At 33.1% G+C, this 21255-nt stretch overlaps 4 protein-coding genes across 7 annotated transcripts in view; 2 read left to right on the forward strand and 2 right to left on the reverse strand.

The window, feature by feature from the left end:
* LOC108550428 (transmembrane protein 135) overlaps positions 1-2236 on the reverse strand; it is a 4010-nt gene extending 1774 nt beyond the window's left edge. The window contains exons 1-6 of the mRNA XM_017904176.1: positions 1573-2236; positions 1078-1208; positions 692-818; positions 410-564; positions 93-336; positions 41-45 (exon numbers count right to left, since the gene is read on the reverse strand). Of these exons, the coding sequence (XP_017759665.1) occupies positions 41-45; positions 93-336; positions 410-564; positions 692-818; positions 1078-1208; positions 1573-1716 (806 nt within the window). The 5' untranslated portion in view covers positions 1717-2236. The remainder of the gene's footprint in view (positions 1-40; positions 46-92; positions 337-409; positions 565-691; positions 819-1077; positions 1209-1572) is intronic.
* Positions 2237-2958: 722 nt separating this feature from the next.
* LOC108550808 (pyrroline-5-carboxylate reductase 2) lies at positions 2959-8675 on the forward strand. 4 transcript variants are annotated; one of them, XM_017904688.1, is made up of 9 exons: positions 2959-3032; positions 3832-3994; positions 4638-4807; positions 6349-6486; positions 6738-6808; positions 7530-7700; positions 7876-8088; positions 8181-8346; positions 8438-8559. In XM_017904688.1, the coding sequence occupies exons 3-9, from the start codon at positions 4732-4734 to the stop codon at positions 8557-8559; spliced, it is 957 nt and encodes a 318-aa protein (XP_017760177.1). In that variant the 5' UTR covers positions 2959-3032; positions 3832-3994; positions 4638-4731. The 4 variants fall into 4 exon arrangements, with proteins under 4 accessions (XP_017760177.1, XP_017760184.1, XP_017760168.1 ...); XM_017904695.1 differs by lacking the exon at positions 2959-3032 and adding an exon at positions 3590-3721; XM_017904679.1 differs by lacking the exons at positions 2959-3032; positions 3832-3994; positions 4638-4807 and adding an exon at positions 5778-6006 and having other exon boundaries at positions 8438-8675.
* Positions 8676-9359: 684 nt separating this feature from the next.
* Positions 9360-10768, reverse strand: LOC108550438 (uncharacterized). The gene is made up of 4 exons (XM_017904186.1): positions 10598-10768; positions 10388-10516; positions 10102-10308; positions 9360-10021 (listed from the first exon to the last, which is right to left on the reverse strand). Exons 1-4 carry the CDS (start codon positions 10752-10754, stop codon positions 9360-9362), a joined length of 1155 nt encoding a protein of 384 aa, XP_017759675.1. The 5' UTR covers positions 10755-10768.
* Positions 10769-11882: 1114 nt separating this feature from the next.
* The window catches only part of LOC108550591 (von Hippel-Lindau disease tumor suppressor), a 138837-nt gene continuing 129464 nt past the window's right edge, over positions 11883-21255 (forward strand). Inside the window, exon 1 of the mRNA XM_017904358.1 lies at positions 11883-12091. The gene's annotated coding sequence lies outside the window, so the exon portion shown is untranslated. The remainder of the gene's footprint in view (positions 12092-21255) is intronic.

The following is a 21255-nucleotide window of genomic DNA, read 5'->3' on the forward strand; positions in this document are numbered from 1 at the left end:
ATATATATATATATATATATATATATCTCATATTAACTACATAATCTTTAACATTTATTCACTTTTGAACATACCTTTAATATGTAATGAGCACAACTAAATGGATGTGGGCAGGAAATATGTTTATCTTTATGCTTTAATGTTTCTGTAAGTTTTTTGTATGTCTCAAGGGATTTCATAAATATATTAACATTTTTTTTATGAGATTTATTTACATCATGCTTGTCTACGGAATTACCACTATTATCTTCATTAGAACAGCATAATTGCATTTCATAGTGTAATTCGTTTTTCTCTTTAGGATAATCAGTCCCTTCATATTTTCCAACAATGATTCTAGTAAAAATTGTCTAATTACTTGAAAATTGTTTATGAACGCTATAAATAAAAAAGTTGAATAAATAAATACCTAAGTATTTTATATATAGAATCTTGGTTATTTGGTTTAGTACGATAAAAATAAAGCAATAATGCTAAACTTGTAGCAAAAATATATGTTCCACCTTGTGAAATGGGAGAATAATATCCCCTTGCTACCCCCATTCTAAATAATGTTTCTGTCGCCTGATGAAGGATATCATTAATTTATAAAAATATTAAAATTATAGTTTCTATAGTCTTATATGTATTTTTATAAAGAAATTTTATTTTATCTCATCCTAACAAGGAATTATAAGATAAATCTACTCACAATATTAGATACATATAAACTCAATAAAGTACGCCTTGATGGCCTCTCAATAATAATAGCAGACAAACTAGATAGAAATGATGGAAAAAATGATATAGTCAGGAAGTTGAAGTTTCCAAGTATTCGTCTGAAATATACATTGTTTTACATAAATATAATAATGCTACACAATCAAAAGTTTCGTTAAATCAAATAAACATTATACAATAATTATAATGTTAATTTAACAAATAATAATAAACAATGGAATAAAACACAAAAAGCCTGTTTATAATTTTTTCATTTCTAAAATTTAATTAATTCCCTCATATAATAATATAATATAGTAAACAAATATTTCTATTTATATATGATATGAGCAAAATCATATATTTATTTATGCAAACCTTAAAAGGCAAATGAACATAGAATAGGAAAAAGCACTCCATGAGAGGAAAGCTGTTGACTGTAAAAAACCCAATATCGTTTTTTTAATATCTCCTTTAGATGGTTTCTTTCCTTTTAATAAAAGTGCAACCTAAAAAAGACCGATAAGGACAGAAATTATACATATTTGATAATGAATGAGTTTTTCATAATTTTTTCGAACAAAAGAAAAAATATTACGCAATAAAGTAATTTAAAAGTTATCAATTTATCAGCTGACGAAATAAATCTAACAATAAACATCTGTTAAGAGGCAACATAAAATTCTATTCGTTATTATTTATCGTGTATCGTGATTCAACCAAGTGTAATTTACATAGCTCAGAATTGCAACAAAAAAGTGTTACGCATAATGTATATACGCCAGTTGTTAATAATTACGATACGATCGTTACATCGGCAAAATGATATAATAAACTGAAATAAAAACTAAGAGAAAGAATTGATAAACATACTATATAAACTGTGGAATATATCCTTAGGCATTCTTGAAGAGCATCTAAGCCAAGACCGGCGGCTGTATTCACACAGGAATCTCCCCAAGGATGTGCATATTCCTTACAGGATATATCGATGAATTTGCTTAGTTGTGAAGGCATTCTCTGATGACTAACAATTTTACAATAAATTTAGTTACTGACTACGCAGTGTCAATTTTCAGCAAAGAACGTTGCATAAAGAAAAAATAAAACTGTTGCTCCTTCTGTCACGCAGTGTTACTATAGCTATTTTGATATTGTCAAACACTTTGTTAAATTCATTCTTCTTGCTTGTTACACGTTAATTTAGAATTACGCAACGTAAATCAAAGAAAATTTGATTCGATTACGATTGATTAAGAAAGTCTATATATTGATCGATGTTCAACAAGGATTAGATAACGACGTGTTTTCGATTCTGGACTTCGATTCCTCAAAATGGGATATTAGAAATGTTCGTGTCTTTCGTAGATCAAAGAAAAAATGATCACGATAACAAACAGACAAACGCGTGCGAACTCGTCGACCGCTCGTCACCGACTGAATCCGGACAACTGTGTAAAATCAAAACTCGCTTTCGTCGACCTTAACTCTTCTTACGTAGAACCCTAATTTAAATATTTGTTGAATAATAATTCAATTAACGTATCAATAAAAGAAACTATTTATCATTACTATCTTAATCATTTTATAATCGCTAACGAAAAAAGCTTTATTCATATATTATTACTACTATGAAAGATAATTTTTTCCAAAACATAATTACAATTGTAAGGAATTTATGTATTAATATTTTATTTAACGGATTTAATAATTTCTAATTGGTAATTATTACAGGTTTGTTTTCTCAAAATATACTATGCAACAGCAAAAGTATTTTATAACTTTCTAATTGCATTTCCAGTTCACTGTTTCCATAAACCTACTTGATGTGAAAGTATACGAGACTGAAATTAATAATATACATTAAAAATGGTGATTAATGCATATTATGGAATATTTTCTTGAAAATTGGTAGACGCAAATTTAATTTGCGAATTAAAACTTGCATTTATATGATATATTTATAATATAACGATTATACTTTTTTACTGAAATGTGTGATATATTCAATACAATATATCTATTGATACACATATGTATATGGCTTTTATTACCTTAGTTGAAATTATATATACCAGCATCTATAGTGCGGTAACATTTTGTGTTATCATAGTATTTAATGCATCACAGTTTACTTTAGTATGACATTTCTAGAGAAACAGATAATGAAAACTGAAAGAAAGAGTGACGAAGTACAAATTTAGTCAACGAATACATATGCAAATACAGGAAACAGACTAAAGAAAGCTTCTCTTTCAGGAGTCGAGTAATTCTCACCCATTTACATGTTTGTTGCTCCGTCGGTCACTCACGATGATTAGTGTCAGATTTCGGTAAGTACTGAATTTTAAGCAATTTCGTACTATAATATAAAAATAACAACAGAAATAATACACAAAATATTATAATGCACAATAAACGTATTAAATCCTTCACCATTAAATAATAAATTTTAAATAAGTTCGTTGGTACAGTTCCGTATAAATACAAGTAACCAATAGAGTAATACATATTAAATTATATTATCTGCACAATAATATTTAGTTCCGAAAAACTATTTTATTTGTTTATTTGTGTTTTACACGAGTAAATCGATTTCATTGCATGACATATGCATTACAATCGCGCATGATCGCGTAACACATTGCTACTGACATCTATGTATCATCACTGGAACGTTTTTTTAGAAAATTTTGTAGCTTATAAATCACGCGTTATATTTGTTTCGTCAATATTTATAACTCTTAAGAATAGTTCCACATTTATTATATTTGATTATTTGTCAGGGAAAGGTGATAATTTTCGATAGCGTAACTGATAAATCAAATTTAATTATTACATTTTAATTTTGTTATTGCGTCACATTTACATTCCTTTAAATTCCACGTTAAAACTAGTATTTTTAATATTTATCGAAAAACAAGTTTCGGTGGTATAGAGATTTTTTAGTAAATTTTGACACGAGGATGGTGCTATACCTGGTTGTAGATAATTCCAGGTCCTATCCGCTAGACTTGGAAAGGTACTGTATCAGATAAGGGGGTGACACAATTATGTTTAGATTGTGATTGGCTACGACCGAATAGGTAGTTTTCCGTGTCTGATGAACAATAATCGTTAGTCGTATTTCAGCTACATACGGTGATCCACGTTGGTATATAAGAGCAGGGAAGAGACAGTGTGTATATTAAATATTGTACACAATTGCGAACGGAACAATCGTTTTATCGATTGCAGAGTGATATCATTATATGAGAAGATTGTCAAGAAGTATTTCCTACAGAATGTAAATTGTGTAAGTATGATAATTTAAGCAATTTAATTAAAAACAAACTAATAATTACTTTTTATTAAAATTATAAAAATAAATTCAGGATCACTAATTACGTATTATGAATTACGCGTGATACCAAATCAACATAGGCGCAATTTTGCACGTGTACACGCAACGTGCCTTTCATCACGAATGCAATTATTAGTTTTTTATTTACTATACGTATTTTTTGGAATATCATACTTATATATTTTGCACATATTTAATGTGATAAATGTCTGTTTCATAGTTATATCTGTTTAGATGTTTTTCCTATCATAAAAAGGCATAATTCAAAATTAATGCTATAATTACAAAAAAATATTTATGAAATAAATACAGCGATCCACAATAATTGACAATTATATATGGAATCGATATAAAATATGCCTCGGAGCAAACACTGGTACAAGATTTAAAAGGATTAAATACAAGAAATATTATCGACTAGTATTTTATATTTATATTTTATTTATTACCAACTCCAAGATCTACGTCGTTTACCTATAATTCAGTTTAATATCACCGATTACCTATCTTTGATGAACAATATGTACATTTATGTATTTGAAGAGTCTCTAGTATAAAATTAGCAGATCTCTCAGCAAATTCTATTTGCTTGCAGTTTATCGTGGCGCCATACATTTAATCACAACACGTCGCATCTATTAATTACTTTCTAGTCTTTGCGAAGGAAGGAGAAGAAGAAAGAAAGGAAGATGACTACAGGATTGAAGACAATGGAATTTCTACGGTTAGGCCGACGACTTCGTCGACGCCTAAATGCCCGAAATGGTGAGTAAGAGAAACATTAATATCGTTTCCATTCAATCTGAATCGCGATATTATCAAATGATCCGCGATAACAGGTCGAAACGTGAGCTCTCTTAATCAATCGCTAAGTCTTCTCGCACGTGATACTGTTTATGTCGTACAATCATCACGTTCATATGCATTAACTGAACGCGATGTAGTTAAACTTAAATTGAAATATGAGCGAAAACATAGTGCTCAAAATAGTCACAGATATATTTTCATGAGTCAATTGATCGCTCGGTAAAACATTAGGATTTAATGATTAAACGGTGTTGAAATTTCCTTCTGCTATATAAATTTGGTATTGCTTTGCTTCAAGAAATATACAGCGACATAAAGATTACGACGTATTACGCAAGTTAAGATATACAAGAGGAATATGATTGTATTTTCAAAGCAGGAAATGATTATTTAAATTATTATTTCTAAGTTAATTCGAACATTATTTGCTCAAAAAATTCCATTGTGGTATTAGATCCGATAAATACAAGAAATTGTAACGTAACTGAAATTGTACACGAATTGCATTAATTTCATTTTTTAGAACCATATTAAAACATGATTGCTTTAATGTTTCAAGTAATGCAAACTCGATTGCGATGAACTAAGGTGACAAAAAATTTATTTTATTTATTTTATATATCATATCAACTAATTTACATATTTTTTGATATCAACTTAAACTTTATTATGCAGTATTGTTTATATTTTTTGACTGAGAAATTTAAATACAAATGTTTTTAGCGCCGCTGTCAAATTAGGCGTGACCTGGTTCACTTTCTAGATTAAAATTCATCTTATCGAATGCAATTTGAATGGCAATTATGTAATACGTTGTTCATTTATCAAAGTAGCAAAGTATAACAAAAGCGATTTATACGGAACCTTCAGTTGTCGCGAACCACGATAGAATGATGAATTATCGTGACTCGTAATTTTTGTAAAAAAAAGCAAGAAAAACGTCAAATAATTCACTAGCGAAATGTTTCGCAGAGACGTTTCGAGACGTTTATTACTCGCGTTTTGTTCGTCGCATATGCGTAATGAACGCAAATATATTGCGCATAGAGGACCTTATCTCGTGCATGATTACATAAAAAAAAAAAAACTACTGAAATCATCTCTGTACCGAGGAAGATGGGGCGAGAAACGGGAACCAGAAGCACACCGATTTGCTTGTAAATATCGCGATCGGACGGTATTAGTCTTTACATTGTACAAATTAGGAATTCCGACTTTGGATTAAAAACTTTTCTATTTCGAATTCTAATCTTTGTATATTTATCGCGTTTTCGTACCAGAAGAGCAATTCGCTTTGAATTAGTTATTTATAGAAGGAATTGAATTGAGAGAGAAATCTTCTAAGAATAGTTTCTGTTTTGCAACTTAATATTTCGATTTGTTTGTTGTATGAGCGTGTAAGTGAAGATCATAAAAGTGAATTGCAACGTGATGGAGATGATAAACCTATTTTGAAATAATAATTTTTCGATGATACGTGCCCTCTTTTTTTTGTACAGTGAGCGATCAGCTGCTTGCTGGCGGTGAGGACAGAAAGAAAAGAATTGCATTAAATATTGATATGAAGATGCTGAAGATCGGATTCATTGGAGGCGGCAAGATGGCCCAAGCTCTAGCCAAAGGTTTTATACGAGCTGGTAAAAATGCTAACTGATATTCGTTTATTCGATGACGTTGTATACTTGGATTATGTAATTATTCATTATCGATATTTTTAAATTTTGTGTATACATTTGCATATTAATTTTACTTTATGTGTATATTTACGTATTTATATTTTAATACTTACCTAATAGTTTGAACGAAAGACGTTAAATTTAAATATTTTTGCGGGAGTTGATATTTTTGTCTTTTTGATCTTTCAATGTTGTATCATTGTGATTTCTAGGATTGAGCAAGGGTGAAATGATGTTGGCCAGTTGCCTTCCGAACGATGTGGGCAGTATAGATGCGTTTAAGGTGAAAATAATTGTTTATCACGACTGTTTAATTTGTTATCATTGCATGCCAAGGTATATGAAGATATGCTGATAAAAGATAGTCATCTGGTTATTAACGTTATCAGTTTGAAGCAGTTGTTTCAAAAAATATGAAAACAATAAATATTTTTTGTTTACTCGACAAACAGATAAAGAAGATGAAAATCTACTTGAGGAACGCTTAATACATAATAGTAATACTCATTTTTTAGAGTATTAGCTGGACATATCAAGTTTACATAAAAAGTAATCGACGATCTCAACTTGATTGGGTATTAAGATTAAAATAATTAACGTATTTAATTGACGATCATCACGTTGATGACAATTTCAATTTGCAATTCAAAGATATTGTATCTCCGTATTTAATTGCTTCTTTGATTCTTTATTAGTTAAGTTTAAGCAGTTTTTCGATAGCGCATAAGTCTTCTGTACTTATAGAGCTTTTAAACTCTATCACTAATTGACTATAAACACCTGGATGATTATTATTTCTCAGTAATTATCACGTTTAGGAAAATTTCCAATACCGAGCCTTATCTTTGCTTGATGGTAATCTGAATAAATTGTATTGCAACTATAGAATTTAGTTTATTGTACATTTACGCTCGTCGATATATTGAACCTTTCGTTATCAAGTGTGCAAAGTATTCTAATTTGCATTTCATAGTATTAATATTCTGATTAACTTATAATTTCAGGAAATGGGTTCAGAGACCGTATTTTCAAACGAACCAGTAGTTGATTATGGCGACGTCTTAATTTTATCAGTAAAACCACAAGTGGTTCCGCAGGTTCTTCCAGATTTGAAGAATTATAGAAAACTTTTACTTTCTATTGTTATGGGAGTCCCATTAACTTCATTAGAAAAGGTAATGTTTCATTTTATTCCTTTTAATTTCAATTTTGCTTATAACGGAATAAAATAAAGTTATTTTAGTATAATAAAGTAGTTAAAATATTAGTAATATTACAATATTTTTGACCTGGAAATAAACTACATATGTATGTTCATAATGTTACTTCAGATTTTAATTCTCATTCTAGGCTCTGCCAGATGGAACACCAGTAATTAGAGTAATGCCCAATACACCAGCCCTAGTGGGTTGTGGCGCAACGGTATATGCTCGTGGAAAGTATGCCGGTGATAAGGAAGCTGAAATAGCAGAAAAATTATTTTCCTCCGTGGGTTTATGCGAAGAAGTATCTGAAAATTTAATTGACCCCGTTACGGCCTTGGCTGGTTCCGGGCCTGCATATGTATGCCTAAAAATTTGAACATATTTGCAGTCATTTATATTAATGTTTATAGGAGATGATGTGTATAGTAATATTTTCATTTACCAATATAGGTATATATGATGATAGAAGCTTTGGCTGATGGAGGTGTAAAAATGGGTCTCATGAGGCCAATCGCGTATAAATTAGCTGCGCAAACTGTTCTTGGAGCTGGTACTATGGTTCGAGACACAAAGGCACACCCAGGACAACTTAAAGATGATGTAGCTTCGCCAGCAGGTTCGAAAAGACTCTATTTGACATTATAAAACATATTTGCAAGTTTTTTCGTGTTCTTGCTTTCACGATTATTCACCGTTATTTTAATTAGGGTCTACCATAACTGGAATTCACTATTTGGAAGAGCACGGATTGAGATCAGCTATAATTGGAGCAGTTGAAGCAGCAACAAAGCGATGCAAAGAAGTTAGTTCATTTTCAGAGAAAAATTAAATTTTTAATTTTGAAGAAAGATATAGTTATAGCTGGTAAACAAACGAGGAAAGTAAAAAATCATTGTTGTGTAGTCGTTGAAGTTGTAGAAAAAAAAATCACAATGTTTTAACTTAGTACCTTTTTAGCTTTATAACGTCACAGTTGTCTGTCGTACGTATTTAAAAAAAATACGTAGTGTAACTGTTTTAAAAAATTTTTGTATATTTTGTACATAATTCTTTTAAACTGGTAAATGTTAAAATTATGGCTTATTGTTATACGTTTGAAACGTAGCGTTTAAAAGTGTAGATCTGTTATTTTTTAACAGTAGTGTATTTTGTAATGAATGTGTATAAAAATGTATGTGAATATGTTTAATATTTAATTATAACATTTTTACGTTTATGCATTTAGCGTAAACAAACTGAGAACATTCGAATATGTTTTTCCTTCAAGCGAAATTTCACAATAACAAATTTTATGATGAAGGCTATAGAAAGTACTATACAAAGTATAATTTTTTATAATATAATACATAAAAAATCATGCCATTTTATATTGTGATTTTAAAAATAACATACTTAATACAATTTTAAATATTGAAATATTGCAATAAACATTAAACTTTTAAATCGTTTTTTATTTTCTTTGATGTAAAGTAAAATATATCATTCTTTGTACTAGCAATATTTAAAATGTATGTTAGTAATCTTAATGTATAAAAGATTTATAAATATTCATGATTAATGCATATAATCTCATAATATATCAACTTGATTCTATATAATCAAATATAAGAATTATTTGCTTAGTATAATTCAGTTGTTCTCCTTAAATTTTGTTTGTTTAAAACCAAGATTAAACTCTGACTTAAATATTTCTCTATAGTAACTCTCTTTAACTATATCACTTTCTGAAATACCGTCTTCTTTACATTTTGATACATAAAGTTTATGCATAGCAGCTATACTTAATCTAGAGTCTAGATATTTTTTCCCTGTACAATCCGTAGGATCTGTTGATATTTGTATCGGGAACGATTTGATATGTTCACGTACCCTATCCTTAACCCTTTCACTTTTCTTTGTTTTTGGTGTATGCTTTCCTCTTTGGTCTGGTTCTATTACTCCTTCTGGAGACATTCTTTTTTTACCCATAACATGGCGGACAAATTTTTCAGATAATGCATATGTGCTAAGAAACATGCATTTGCATACTGTAATAAATTCTCCATTCAATAAAAGTGAATAAGTAAAGGTAACTTGTCTACGATGTTTCGATTTAATGTTTTCCCGACATCGAGTACGTTGTTTCGGAGATTCCTTAACCGATAACGCGATATTTTGTTTTCGCTGTTCCCAATTACATGTTTTCCAAAAAACATTATGAAGTTCTTTCCGACTAGTTTCATTTATTTTTTCAGTGCAATGCATGCGGCATTTGCAAGGAGGACCCATAGTTTTTGCTGGTACTATTTTTCCTATTAATTTAGAAACTTTTCATATAAATTTTATTTTTACTACTTACAACATTTTTTTTTCTAAAATTAATTTAATTTACCTCCAACTCCAATATACTCTTCACCCCTTAGTCTAGCATTTTTTTTAATATTTACTTTCCATAATTCTGGATGTTTTGTACGCTTCAGGGGTTCTCTATATTCTTTTATAGTTTTTGACTTTTTCAATTGCTTAGATTTTGCATCTTTTTTAACATTTAATTCTACTTCTTCTAATGAATTGGATAATTGAGCATTTATTGATTGATCTAATAAGAAATTAAAACAAATAAAAGTAATCAATGAAACAATGTTATTAATAATATTTTAAATATTGCTAGTTATTACTTGTTACAGAATCCTTTGTTGAAGGAACTGCTTCATATTGATACTCAGGCTCTATTATTAAATCCGTGATAGCTGTATCTTTCCACCATTGGATATTTGTGGATGCATTATCCAAAGAACTTATTGGACCTACAAGTAAAAGTTTTAATTAAAAATAACTGAAATTGTTTTTTATAAAAATGATATACAGTTTGCTTGCTCTTTGCTTACATATATTGTTTTGATGTTTATGGTATGATAACTGATGGGATAATATTTGACTTTGGTTCATATGTATACTTCGATCATTGAACCAAACTCCTATTTCCTTTCTCCTCATTTGTTCATTTTCATCATTTGAATTTGTAATTATTACATTTTGTTCCATTTTATTATTCACTATGATTACATTATTCAATATTTGTACAATCAAATAATTACAGCAATTAAACATACATTTTTGGCACTTTCTTTTATTTTTTTACATTACTTCTATCAAATTTATTGTCATTTTTCAATCAAAGGTAAAAAAATAAAATATATGGTTATAGATTGTTGCACTTTCTATTTACACTAACGTAATATTTTAAGGTTATGTCATATTTCTTTGTTTTAAAGTTTTTCGGTGGAATAACTTCACACATCATTTAATAATGATAAACATTATGTGAAATATACTATAACAATACAAATTACATCGGAGAAAAGAATTCAATTAATACATAAAAATTAAATAAATTATATTAAATTAAATTGAGATAAATTAAATTGAGATAATTAAGATATTAATTAATATAAAGAGATTCAAAATAGCAAGTGCAAAATATGAAATTATTTGATAATAGAAGTAATTGTAAGATATAATGTACAAAAGCTAAAATTAATAAATTATTTAAAGAAGAAGATTGGTATCATCATCATTTATATATTGTTTAAAATATTAAAATTTTAAACAAGCATTAAAATATTAATGTCAAAATTTAACTGAAGATGGCGATGAATCTGCTCGAAACTATTTTTCAGTCCTTAGTTAATAGTTTGAAATTAGCAATCAGTCAGTGTTACGTTTTCTCTTCTTATTCTTGGTGTTAAACGTAGATATTAACATTTCATTAAAGAAAAAAGTGATTCTAAATACAAACCTTTGTAATTTTAATAGACCATTTGATTAAAAATAATATTTATTTATGTTAAAGTTATAAAATTGATAACTTATACAAAGCTATGCTTTCGTATAAATTTCTTTGTTCTCTTTATGCATAATTTCGGGTTCAGTATTAAAATAATATAATAAAATATAATATAATAACAATGTAAATATAATAGCAATATAATAATGTTAATATAATATAATATCTTTAAAGTACAAAATTCAATTTTAAAGACTATAAAATTGTAATTCAATGTAACGGAAATTATATGATATATTTAATGGTTCAAATTCAAATTTACTATAGAACCGCTAGATGGCAGCAGGTAGTACGTAAAGGATGCATTTGACAGTAGAAAACTTGGTTGGAAACGTTCGATAAGTGACATTCGGGATTAAAAGTGCAGTGTGTGGTTCGTGTAAGCAAAAGTGCTTTGGAGTTCTGCGAAATGTTTGGCAGACCTGACGCAAGTCTGTGATAAATATTAACTTCGTCAAACGATACTGTGGACATTGGTGTCAAGGTGTATTTTGGTTACCGTCCGAACGACAGGGCATTCCAACGTACATTGTGGGTGAGTGTCTTTTAGGTTACCCATTGATTTATTAGTAATGGTTCGATTTATTTTAATCGTACATCGCATCGATATTCCTTGATCTAAAGATTGAACCATTTCATTCTCTTAGTTCTGTCAGAAATTACTTTATATTCTAGAAGCTACGACGCATACTTTTGTCTGCCATTTATTTTTTAATTGTCATCTAACTTCACTGACATGCATAAATATTTGTTTATCGCAAATCTTGAAAAGAAAAAGGACCGATGCATATATACTCTGTGATGTCGGACATTATTGGTATTAATCTTCTTTTTCTGATAGTCTTCATATATATAGTCTAAAATTATCTGTTTACAATCAGTTCTTTAAACAATCTTATTAAGGTTAAATATTTCAATGCGATATGCGTGTTAGTTTTTAATAGTCGTATATATTATTTGTGATTACAAATGTCTAAAATATGGTGTATCACACCATACGTATATATGATGTGTAAATATATATATATATATATATCTATAGCTATATGTATTGATTTCAACAAGTAACCTTGAAATTTTGCAGTATGGGGGTTTGTTTACGTTTAAACACCATTTTCGTAACATCTTCAATAGTTCAGTTGATAGAGCGGTGTGCTGTAGTTGTTTGATTCTTGAAGGAACATTTTTAAGGTTGCTGAGTCGTAGGAAATTTTTAATTTCTTTCATTGTTTACTTCCATGTTTTTACTTTTTTCTTTTATTATTTTTATAATATAAAAGGTAACATAAATTATGTGATAGCATAATATGAAGAAATAGAAAAATAAATCATTTATATTTTCGTGATATCTAAAGAATTTGTAATGTAATTCTTTGGATATTTTGTTAGGTTTTGTTAATTGTATCATAATCGCCATTATTCTATTTTAAACGATGAGTTCTTGCTGCCCTCTGGGAGTGTAACCGCATATTACAGTGCACATGTTTGATGGTAACGTAGGTTGTACTTATCATGAGAATATGACGCGTTCAGCACATATGTTATTTCTAAAGTATATAATTGAACTAATACTTTAAATCAAACGAAGATAGAACAAAATTGCAATATACAAAAACTTGTTAAACATACTTTAAAAACCTATCGTTAAAAATTAAATATCCCCCAATATTTTTGTATTTTTAGAAAAAAAGAAATTAAATCTTATAATGGCATTCCATAACAATCGTTTTTATTCCCGTTACCAAATGACTTTCAAATATATTTTATTTTTACAAACTCTATACTCATAAGAAAACCAATATCAGAATTAATTTCAAATTTAAGAAGCCAATTTCGAATTGCAAGTTGATCGCATAAAAGATATTGGTAATACCGACAACCGATAACAGAAAGGAAAGAAAGGGAAGACCGATGTCGCATCGATCGAGCGTGTCGTGAAGGAAAAAGGAATTAATCTACGTGTCCGATCGAGCAAATCGTTCGCGAGACGCGACGCTGATATACCACGCGGGCACGTTCAGGTTAATTTATCGCCGGTTCGCTCTAATCGTCCTTCGTAATTTATTACTACTCTGTTCATATTTATTGGAGGGGTGGCGGGCCCCTGGCCCGGTGTATTGTGCGCGTGAAATTGCTTATATTGTTGCCTGCTCGTTGGATCACGATAAATTATTCGGTCGCGAAGGTGTGATACCTGACGTGCGCCCGATAGATCGCAATTGTGGACGAACATGATTTGATATGGTACTTTATGTCCCTGTGCTTTGTGCGCCCTCTCGTGCATCAATCGCGAATTCTCTTCTGTATTAGCAGATACTTGGTCGGTGTGAAGCAGATTTTGAATTTCTCTACTTAAATTTTTCGGACATTTTTTTCTTTTACTTTTGAAACTCAATTATTTTTATTTTGAATTGAGAGAAGAGAATTATTATTTTACTATTTTCTGTTAAATTTTATCGAAGTTATATTTCCTTTACTCCATCTAAAATACCTACATATGCTAAAGTGAGAAGTTGTAGATGGCGCAGGTATTTGTTTAGCAAGTTATAATAATAGTGATTTTTACTTCCTAGAAATAGGTTGGCAAACTCTGCTGACAGTGACGAACGATTCATCGCGAGTGGTCTCTGTGGAAGAAACAATATAATTCGTACGCATAACACACGGGAATATATACGCGTCGGTAGAATATATTTACAGTCGATGATTACAAACTCTGGCGAAGGTTTGACGTACCCACATAGACAATCATGAGATCGTTTCGCAACGAGCAGGACAATTCATCCGGTCAAATATTTGCTTCCGGAATTTCGACGTCGGCTAACCTTCCAACCGCCAATGGTAGCCTAGCTTTTCGTCGTTCGAATAACGATAATCGGGTGGCCTGGTTGCACGCAATTTCGCGGTGGAATGCTCGTTCATCGACACGTCACGCGATTTTAACCTAGAAAACTAAACGTTAAGTCTTTCGGTGGAGCGTCGATCGAGCTTCACGATCGATTACATATTTTTCAAAACGTTCGCGAGACTCGACGAAAATTGGCAATTACTCGTGGCGTCTTGGCGTTCTTTATGGCGTTCCTTCGTCCGTGATAATGATGGTCGAACGAAATGGTTCAGGTGAAAGGTCGCGTTTTCCTTCGGATTATTAATTATTCGCGCGTTATACGTCGTTTCACGCGGACGGAACGATTCATGGGAACGGTCGTCGTTCAGGGGGAAAGGGGACGATTTTGATGAATAGTCGGCCATGATTCGGGCGAGATAAAACGTCGCCATTGGCAGACAGCCCACGTGACTCGTAATCGTATCGTTCGAGCGCATGATCGTGTCTGCTGGAGGATGAAAACTTCGGTTTTCTCTAGTTCTCGCGGTGCAAATGGAAGTAGTTGATCGGGTACCGGGTTTTAGGAACGCATTTCAGGCGGTGCATACGAAATGCTGGTTTACCGCGCGCCATTTTTTTTTTTTAGAAATAATCTCCGTATAACTGCGTGTACGTTTTTCCTGATTTATACAAATCGTTGATTTTTGGGTTTGAAAATTTTACGAATGTTAATTTCGTGGTTGATTTGATAGGAAATAATTATTTAATTATTTATTGGGAAATTAAATATCGAAAATTCGTGAATGTATAATTGAAGTTCCATTTCTTTAACTATGAACATTATTGCATCGCGAATACACAGACGTGAAAACGATTGAAAATTCAAATAAAATTGATCTATAGATTCTTGGATAGTTCTAATAAAAATTTTTATTCAATCACAACAAACTTACGATAAATCTCGAAGTATTCCAAGTATCAAAATTCGGTAAAGGTCCATCATCATCTAGTTCTCCATCGGTGTTATAATAAAAATCAGAAACATCCACAAAAATTCTTACTCAACTGCAACAAATTTTAAAACATAACTATTTGTCCAAAAGAAGGAAAGAAAAAAGAAAGGAACTATAAAAAATATACTTATCTATAAATCTCGAAATACCGGTGCAAGTATTAAAATTCCAAGAGAGGCCATCATCATCACCGTGAACGGTGGATAAAAATCACCCTGTAACCTTTTCCACCGATCAGAACCGTGGGCTTGAGTTGCAACCAGCTCTAGCAAACTCCACTTGTCCGGAGGACGGTTAGCAGCATCCAGAGACCAAACGTGGAGGACAATTCCCGGAGGATGGAAGAGGTCCCGAGACTTCAGACAGTCGAGTTGGCGCGCCATCGAGCAGTAGGATTGAAACGAAACTGTTAAAAGCGTTTCATTAGCCGGGCGTGCTCGACGGGGTCATTGTTCGAGGGATGACCAGCAGCGGAAGACGCGAAAGGAGAAACTACTACGGGATCAATATTGGCCGGGGCCGGTATTTGTTTGGGACGAAGCGGATTGCACGCGGACGACACCGGTTGGACGCGATCGATTCGAGATGGAACTGTTTCATTAAATCGAAAAACGTCTTCGTTCCGTCGTGAAAGGGCTCGAACGAGATCGGGAGAAGGTTGGATGTTGGGATTTCTTGGGGTACAGGTGTGCCGAACGAGCTGGTTCTCTTCTTCTTTCCATTTCCTTTTTGTTAAGGAAGGCAGCTTGTTTCTGGAATAGATCAGGGTTCGCGTGGGGGAAAGGGTGTCTTGATTGCGAATATTTTCTCCTTCTGTGTGAGAGTCGCAAGAGGCTTTTTGAATCGATTAGGGTCCTTGCTGTGGGGGATAGGGGGTTTATAACCAATATCTTTTTCTTTTCTTTTTCTATGGGGTAAGAGAAGATTTGTTTATGCGTCATTTGGAGTATGTATAGTGGAAGTTTAGTATAATGTGAACATTTTTTCTTCTTTTCCTAGTAAAGTGGACTTTAGGTTTGAAGCGATTAGGATTCACGCGATGAAAGGGGTAGTTGCCTAGCAAATATTTTTTCCTTCTTTTGGAATAAGAAAAGGTTTGTTTGTGGATCATTTGGAATTTGTATACTGGAAGTTTAGTATAGTTAGTGAATATTTTTTCTTCCTTTTCCTAGTAGAGAGGACTTTAGGTTTGAAGCGATTAGGATCACAGGATGAAAGGGTAGTTTGTTAGCAAATATTTTTTCTTTCTTTTGGAATAAGAAAAAGTTTGTTTCTAGACCATTTGGAGTATGTATAGTGGAAGTTTAGTATAGTTTGTGAATATTTTTTCTTCCTTTTCGTAGTAGAGAGGACTTTAGGTTTGAAGCGATTAGGATCACACGATGAAAAGGGGAGGTTTCCTAGCAAATATTTTTTCCTTCTTTTGGAATAAGAAAAGGTTTGTTTATGAACCATTTAGGACATGTATAGTGGAAATATAGTATAGTTTGAGAATATTCTTTGATAGTTGTTGCTGCCTGATTTTCACAGACACTAATAAGATTCTGTTTTCATACTTTGCCCATGATTCCTGAATTAGTGAGGAGTTATCCTACTCTGGTTTACAAATGGCAATTATCGAAGACCCAATTTCACAAAATAGGGATAATAAGAAATTCAGCAAAACTACAAAAGATAAAATCAAATAACAGATAAATTCACTAATAAATATTAAATAATTATAAAATAAGTAGTCTAACTAAAAATATTCGCGTTGTAATTAACAATACAAAGATAAAATTGATCATTTCCATTCAGCGTTCAATAAGTAATTAATTATCGAAACCCATCTGAAATCGACTCGTCTCGTTTTCGTCTAAATCAATTTTTGTTATAATTAGAGGAAGAATCCGAGAAACATGTCTGCTGGCTGTAAAAACGCGACGATAAATACTTAAAAGCGACGATTTTCCATGTATTAATAATTCGGGGTGGACGTTGTGCCAACAGATTTCGAAATGTTCATGAAAATTTATTGCTATAACGCGGTATAACGGCAGAAAAATGTCGATGAATAATCAGAATTAATGGCGTCTGTAAACTAACCTCACCAGCCTGTTACACCGGGGCTTTTTAGAAACGCGACCTAGCACGTTATGAACGGGCCAGATCCTCTTCGAATCGATGGGAAAGAGAAAAAGAAAAATGGGTATGAAAGTGCAAGAAATTGATGATGGCGGTTCGATAAAGTTTAGGGGATATAGTCCCGTTCGTGTGGAAAATTCAATTTTTGTAGAAAAATTCCTGCTTATTTTCTGCCACGTATACCTTGCTTCGTATTTTATTTTTACGCATGCTTTAATTTTCCTTCGATACTAAAATTTTTCATTCAGGTACCTTCGTTTACGGTAATGGTACCTTCTTACTGGTACCATTTTTCAATATTGGTACTATATTGGTACTGTACTCGAGCGATGAAAGAATGTTTTAAATTATCTGTTAGCCTTCGAAAATTATTATTTCACATGAATTCTAATGGTGCCTTCTTACTGGTACCATTTTTCAATATTGGTACTATATTGGTATTATACCCGAGCGATGAAAGAATGTTTCAAATTATTTGTTAGCCCTTGAAAATGTTCATTTCACATGAATTTTAATTTTGGAGGCATTACTGTAATTTTATTGGATCTTTCAGATTTTAATTTTATAATAATATATTAATAATATATTAATAACATTCAAATATTTCTGCAGAATATAAAAGGTCCATGATATCTATGCAATATTATTTTATTCTACCAATTATTATTAAAAATTTTAATTAATTCGATTTCTATTCTCTCAAAAGCAAACTAAATTCTGGATATATAGGGATAAAATGGGGATTAACTAGATCAAATTTAAAAAACAATATTTTATAATTCATATAATATTCAAACATACGTTATTTCTATCCTTTTTTTATTTATTCCAAACCAACCCCATATTTATCTCGTCACTGGAAACCACTAAATCCTCCCCGAACAAACCATTAACATCGCAGGAAAAAAAACTACAATATTCTCATCGATAAACCCGAATTAACATTAAAATACCATTAAAAAGAACAATTCTCATTTCGAGCACATTCATCGTGGAGCAGATGGTCGTAATAAAAGTGCCAAGTATAAAAGCGTCAAATTTCCTGGCTTTCATCCCCACTGACTAGTACGAAGGGGTGGAAAAAAGCAGGGAAAAAGGAAGAAAGATAAAGAAAAATGTCCACCTGGAAACACGTTTTAATCTTCTGGAACTCCCGTGGAGGATGAATCAAAGGTCGGACACAGCATCGACGTGGCTCCATCTGCCGCGAAAAATAAAGCCTCGAAACCACGGCGTAACCGGGCGAAAGGCGGGATGGGGGGTGGAATTGATAGCGATCTTAATTAAAATTAGGAGGTTCGCCGGAACAGTCGTGTTACGCTTTCGACAATCGTTTCGGCTCGTCGTCCGCGATTTGCATAACAGTAAAGATCCCTGAACTCCCCTTATGCACGGGGACACGTAACACGCGGTCGTTACTTAGGCAATTTCATTAACCGCGAACCTACTTCCGGCGTGCTCTCCCGACCAACGATACACAGCCTGGGAATTGCGTCACGATCACGTAACCGAGCGTGTAGCTTCTTTCCAAACCGGGCCCATCGTTCCCCGACTGCTGGCAGTGCCTGTGTCTCTGCTAGGACGGATAGCAGAGAGATCTCGTGTTCGTGCCTGCTAGCAAGATGTTGGTTGTGTAAGTCGGCAAGATAATCGTGAAGAGCAGGGAACGTAATAACCGTGGGTTCTAGCTGCGTTTTGGGTGCTGCTTGACGAAATGATCCGCGATGATCAGGCGGGAAGTCAGGGTTCGCGTTTGAAGCCTGATGCAATCCACGTCGTTTAGAGTCGTCAATGGTCCAGAGGCTTTTCGAGAATCTCAATTAGACGCGATAGAGTTGCGTAAGGTCTGAGACAGCTGATAGGCCAAGGATTCCTTTCGCTGAATTTAAGATTAGAATCGTAATTTGGTAAAAAGTTGGGATTTATAGGTGAAGGATTTAGCAAAGGAGTCAGCAGAAACACGGTGTCCAGGTGGACATGTGGTCAAATTTGAAACCTGATGCAATCCACGTCCTTTAGAGTCGTTATTGGTCCAGAGGCTTTTCGAGAATCTCAATTAGACGCGATAGAGTTGCGTAAGGTCTGAGACAGCTTATAGGCCAATTCCCTTTCGCTGAATTTAAGATTAGAATCGTAATTTGGTAAAAAGTTGGGATTTATAGGTGAAGGATTTAGCAAAGGAGTCAGCAGAAACACGGTGTCCAGGTGGACGTGTGGTGAAATTTGAAACCTGATGCAATCCACGTCGTTTAGAGACGTCGTTGGTCGGGAGGCTTTTCGAGAATCTCAATTGAACGTGATAGAGTTGCGTAAAGTCCGAAAGAACTGATAGGCCATGGATTCCTTTCGCTGAATTTAAGATTAGAATCGTAATCTGGTAAAAAGTTGGGATTTATTGGGACCGAGCAGAGGTGTAAGCAGAGACGTAGAGAGGTAGCCACGTGGACATATGGCGGAATTTATTTCGAGATCATTCAAATGTATTCTATTCCGACTATCGAGGTGGCGATCAAATTCACGAAGTGATTCCGCGTCACAGGAGCATATTGAGCGTGTATGCCAGCGAGCTGTATATCAGACAGATATATCCAGCCGTTTTTGATTCATCGTGACCGGTGAAGTCACCGGGAAGAAGCATATCTTGGCATGCCATCGCGAATCTCGAACCGATGAGGCCGTTAGACAGTCTATTTCCTTCGTGTCGGTGGTAACGGTGACACCGGGCTTTATTACGATTTCGAGGGGAATGCGAAATCACTTTGACCGGGTGCTGCGACGTTACTCGGGTATTAAAGTACCGGTGGGAACGTAAGGTGGGTTTGAGGAAAGATTGGCAGATCAGAAATGCGTTATTTCGCATTCCGTTTCGCCGTTTAACACGAACGCGCGGACTTTGAGAATTCCTGGCATCCACTCGAGGTTCAGGGACCTTGGGATGAGCGATATCGAAGAAGAAATACTTGGAATTTTGGTCTGGACTATCCTTCTTCTTAAAACTATGCATCAGATCTTGGAGATCGCAAGATTCGATGGTAAGATAGAGATTTGGACATAGAGTTAGTCGCTAGTCTAACAGAGGGACTTTGGATTCCTGACATTTAGTGACTTTCGGAATTTTATAGGAAGATTAGTTGATCGTGCGACTCTCGAGGTCCTCGAGAGCGATGGAGTTTAACGAGGAAGTCGTCCAAGTAGTAGAATTCTTAATGAGCCTTTTAGAGCCCTAGAATCTGGTTTTGGAGGCACCTGGTGTCACTGAACTTGACGAGATCATCCGGTTATAGATCTCGACCTGAATTCCTCGGGGGTGTTGACATCCAACAAGATCGGCTCTTGGAGGACCCATTCTGAAGTCTTCGAGAGTGACGAAGTCTGGCAATAAGAGTTACTAACTCATCCGAGTTACACAACTCAGCCTGTGTTCTTAAGATTCCTAGAATCTGGTCTTGGAGAGATTTAGTGTCATTCTATCCAACAAGATCATAATATAATGTAAGATTAATGCTAGATTAATCCTATGCTGACAGAGATCTGCGCGTTTGATGAACAATGACTTCTTTTTAATAACAAAACAGATTTATTAAGACTAAAATATTACACTAGGTTCCTCTCAACTCTAACTCTCAGACACACGATTCTCTACTTACTACGTCTGGACTACGCGCATTCTGCCTCGCTCACGTCCTTGCACCCTTATTTAAAGTCTAACACTCTCTCTTTTCATACGCTAGCTCT

This window comes from Eufriesea mexicana, unplaced genomic scaffold (assembly GCF_001483705.2).
Source record: "Eufriesea mexicana isolate 0111107269 unplaced genomic scaffold, ASM148370v2 scaffold474474846, whole genome shotgun sequence".
Lineage (NCBI taxonomy): Eukaryota > Metazoa > Arthropoda > Insecta > Hymenoptera > Apidae > Eufriesea > Eufriesea mexicana.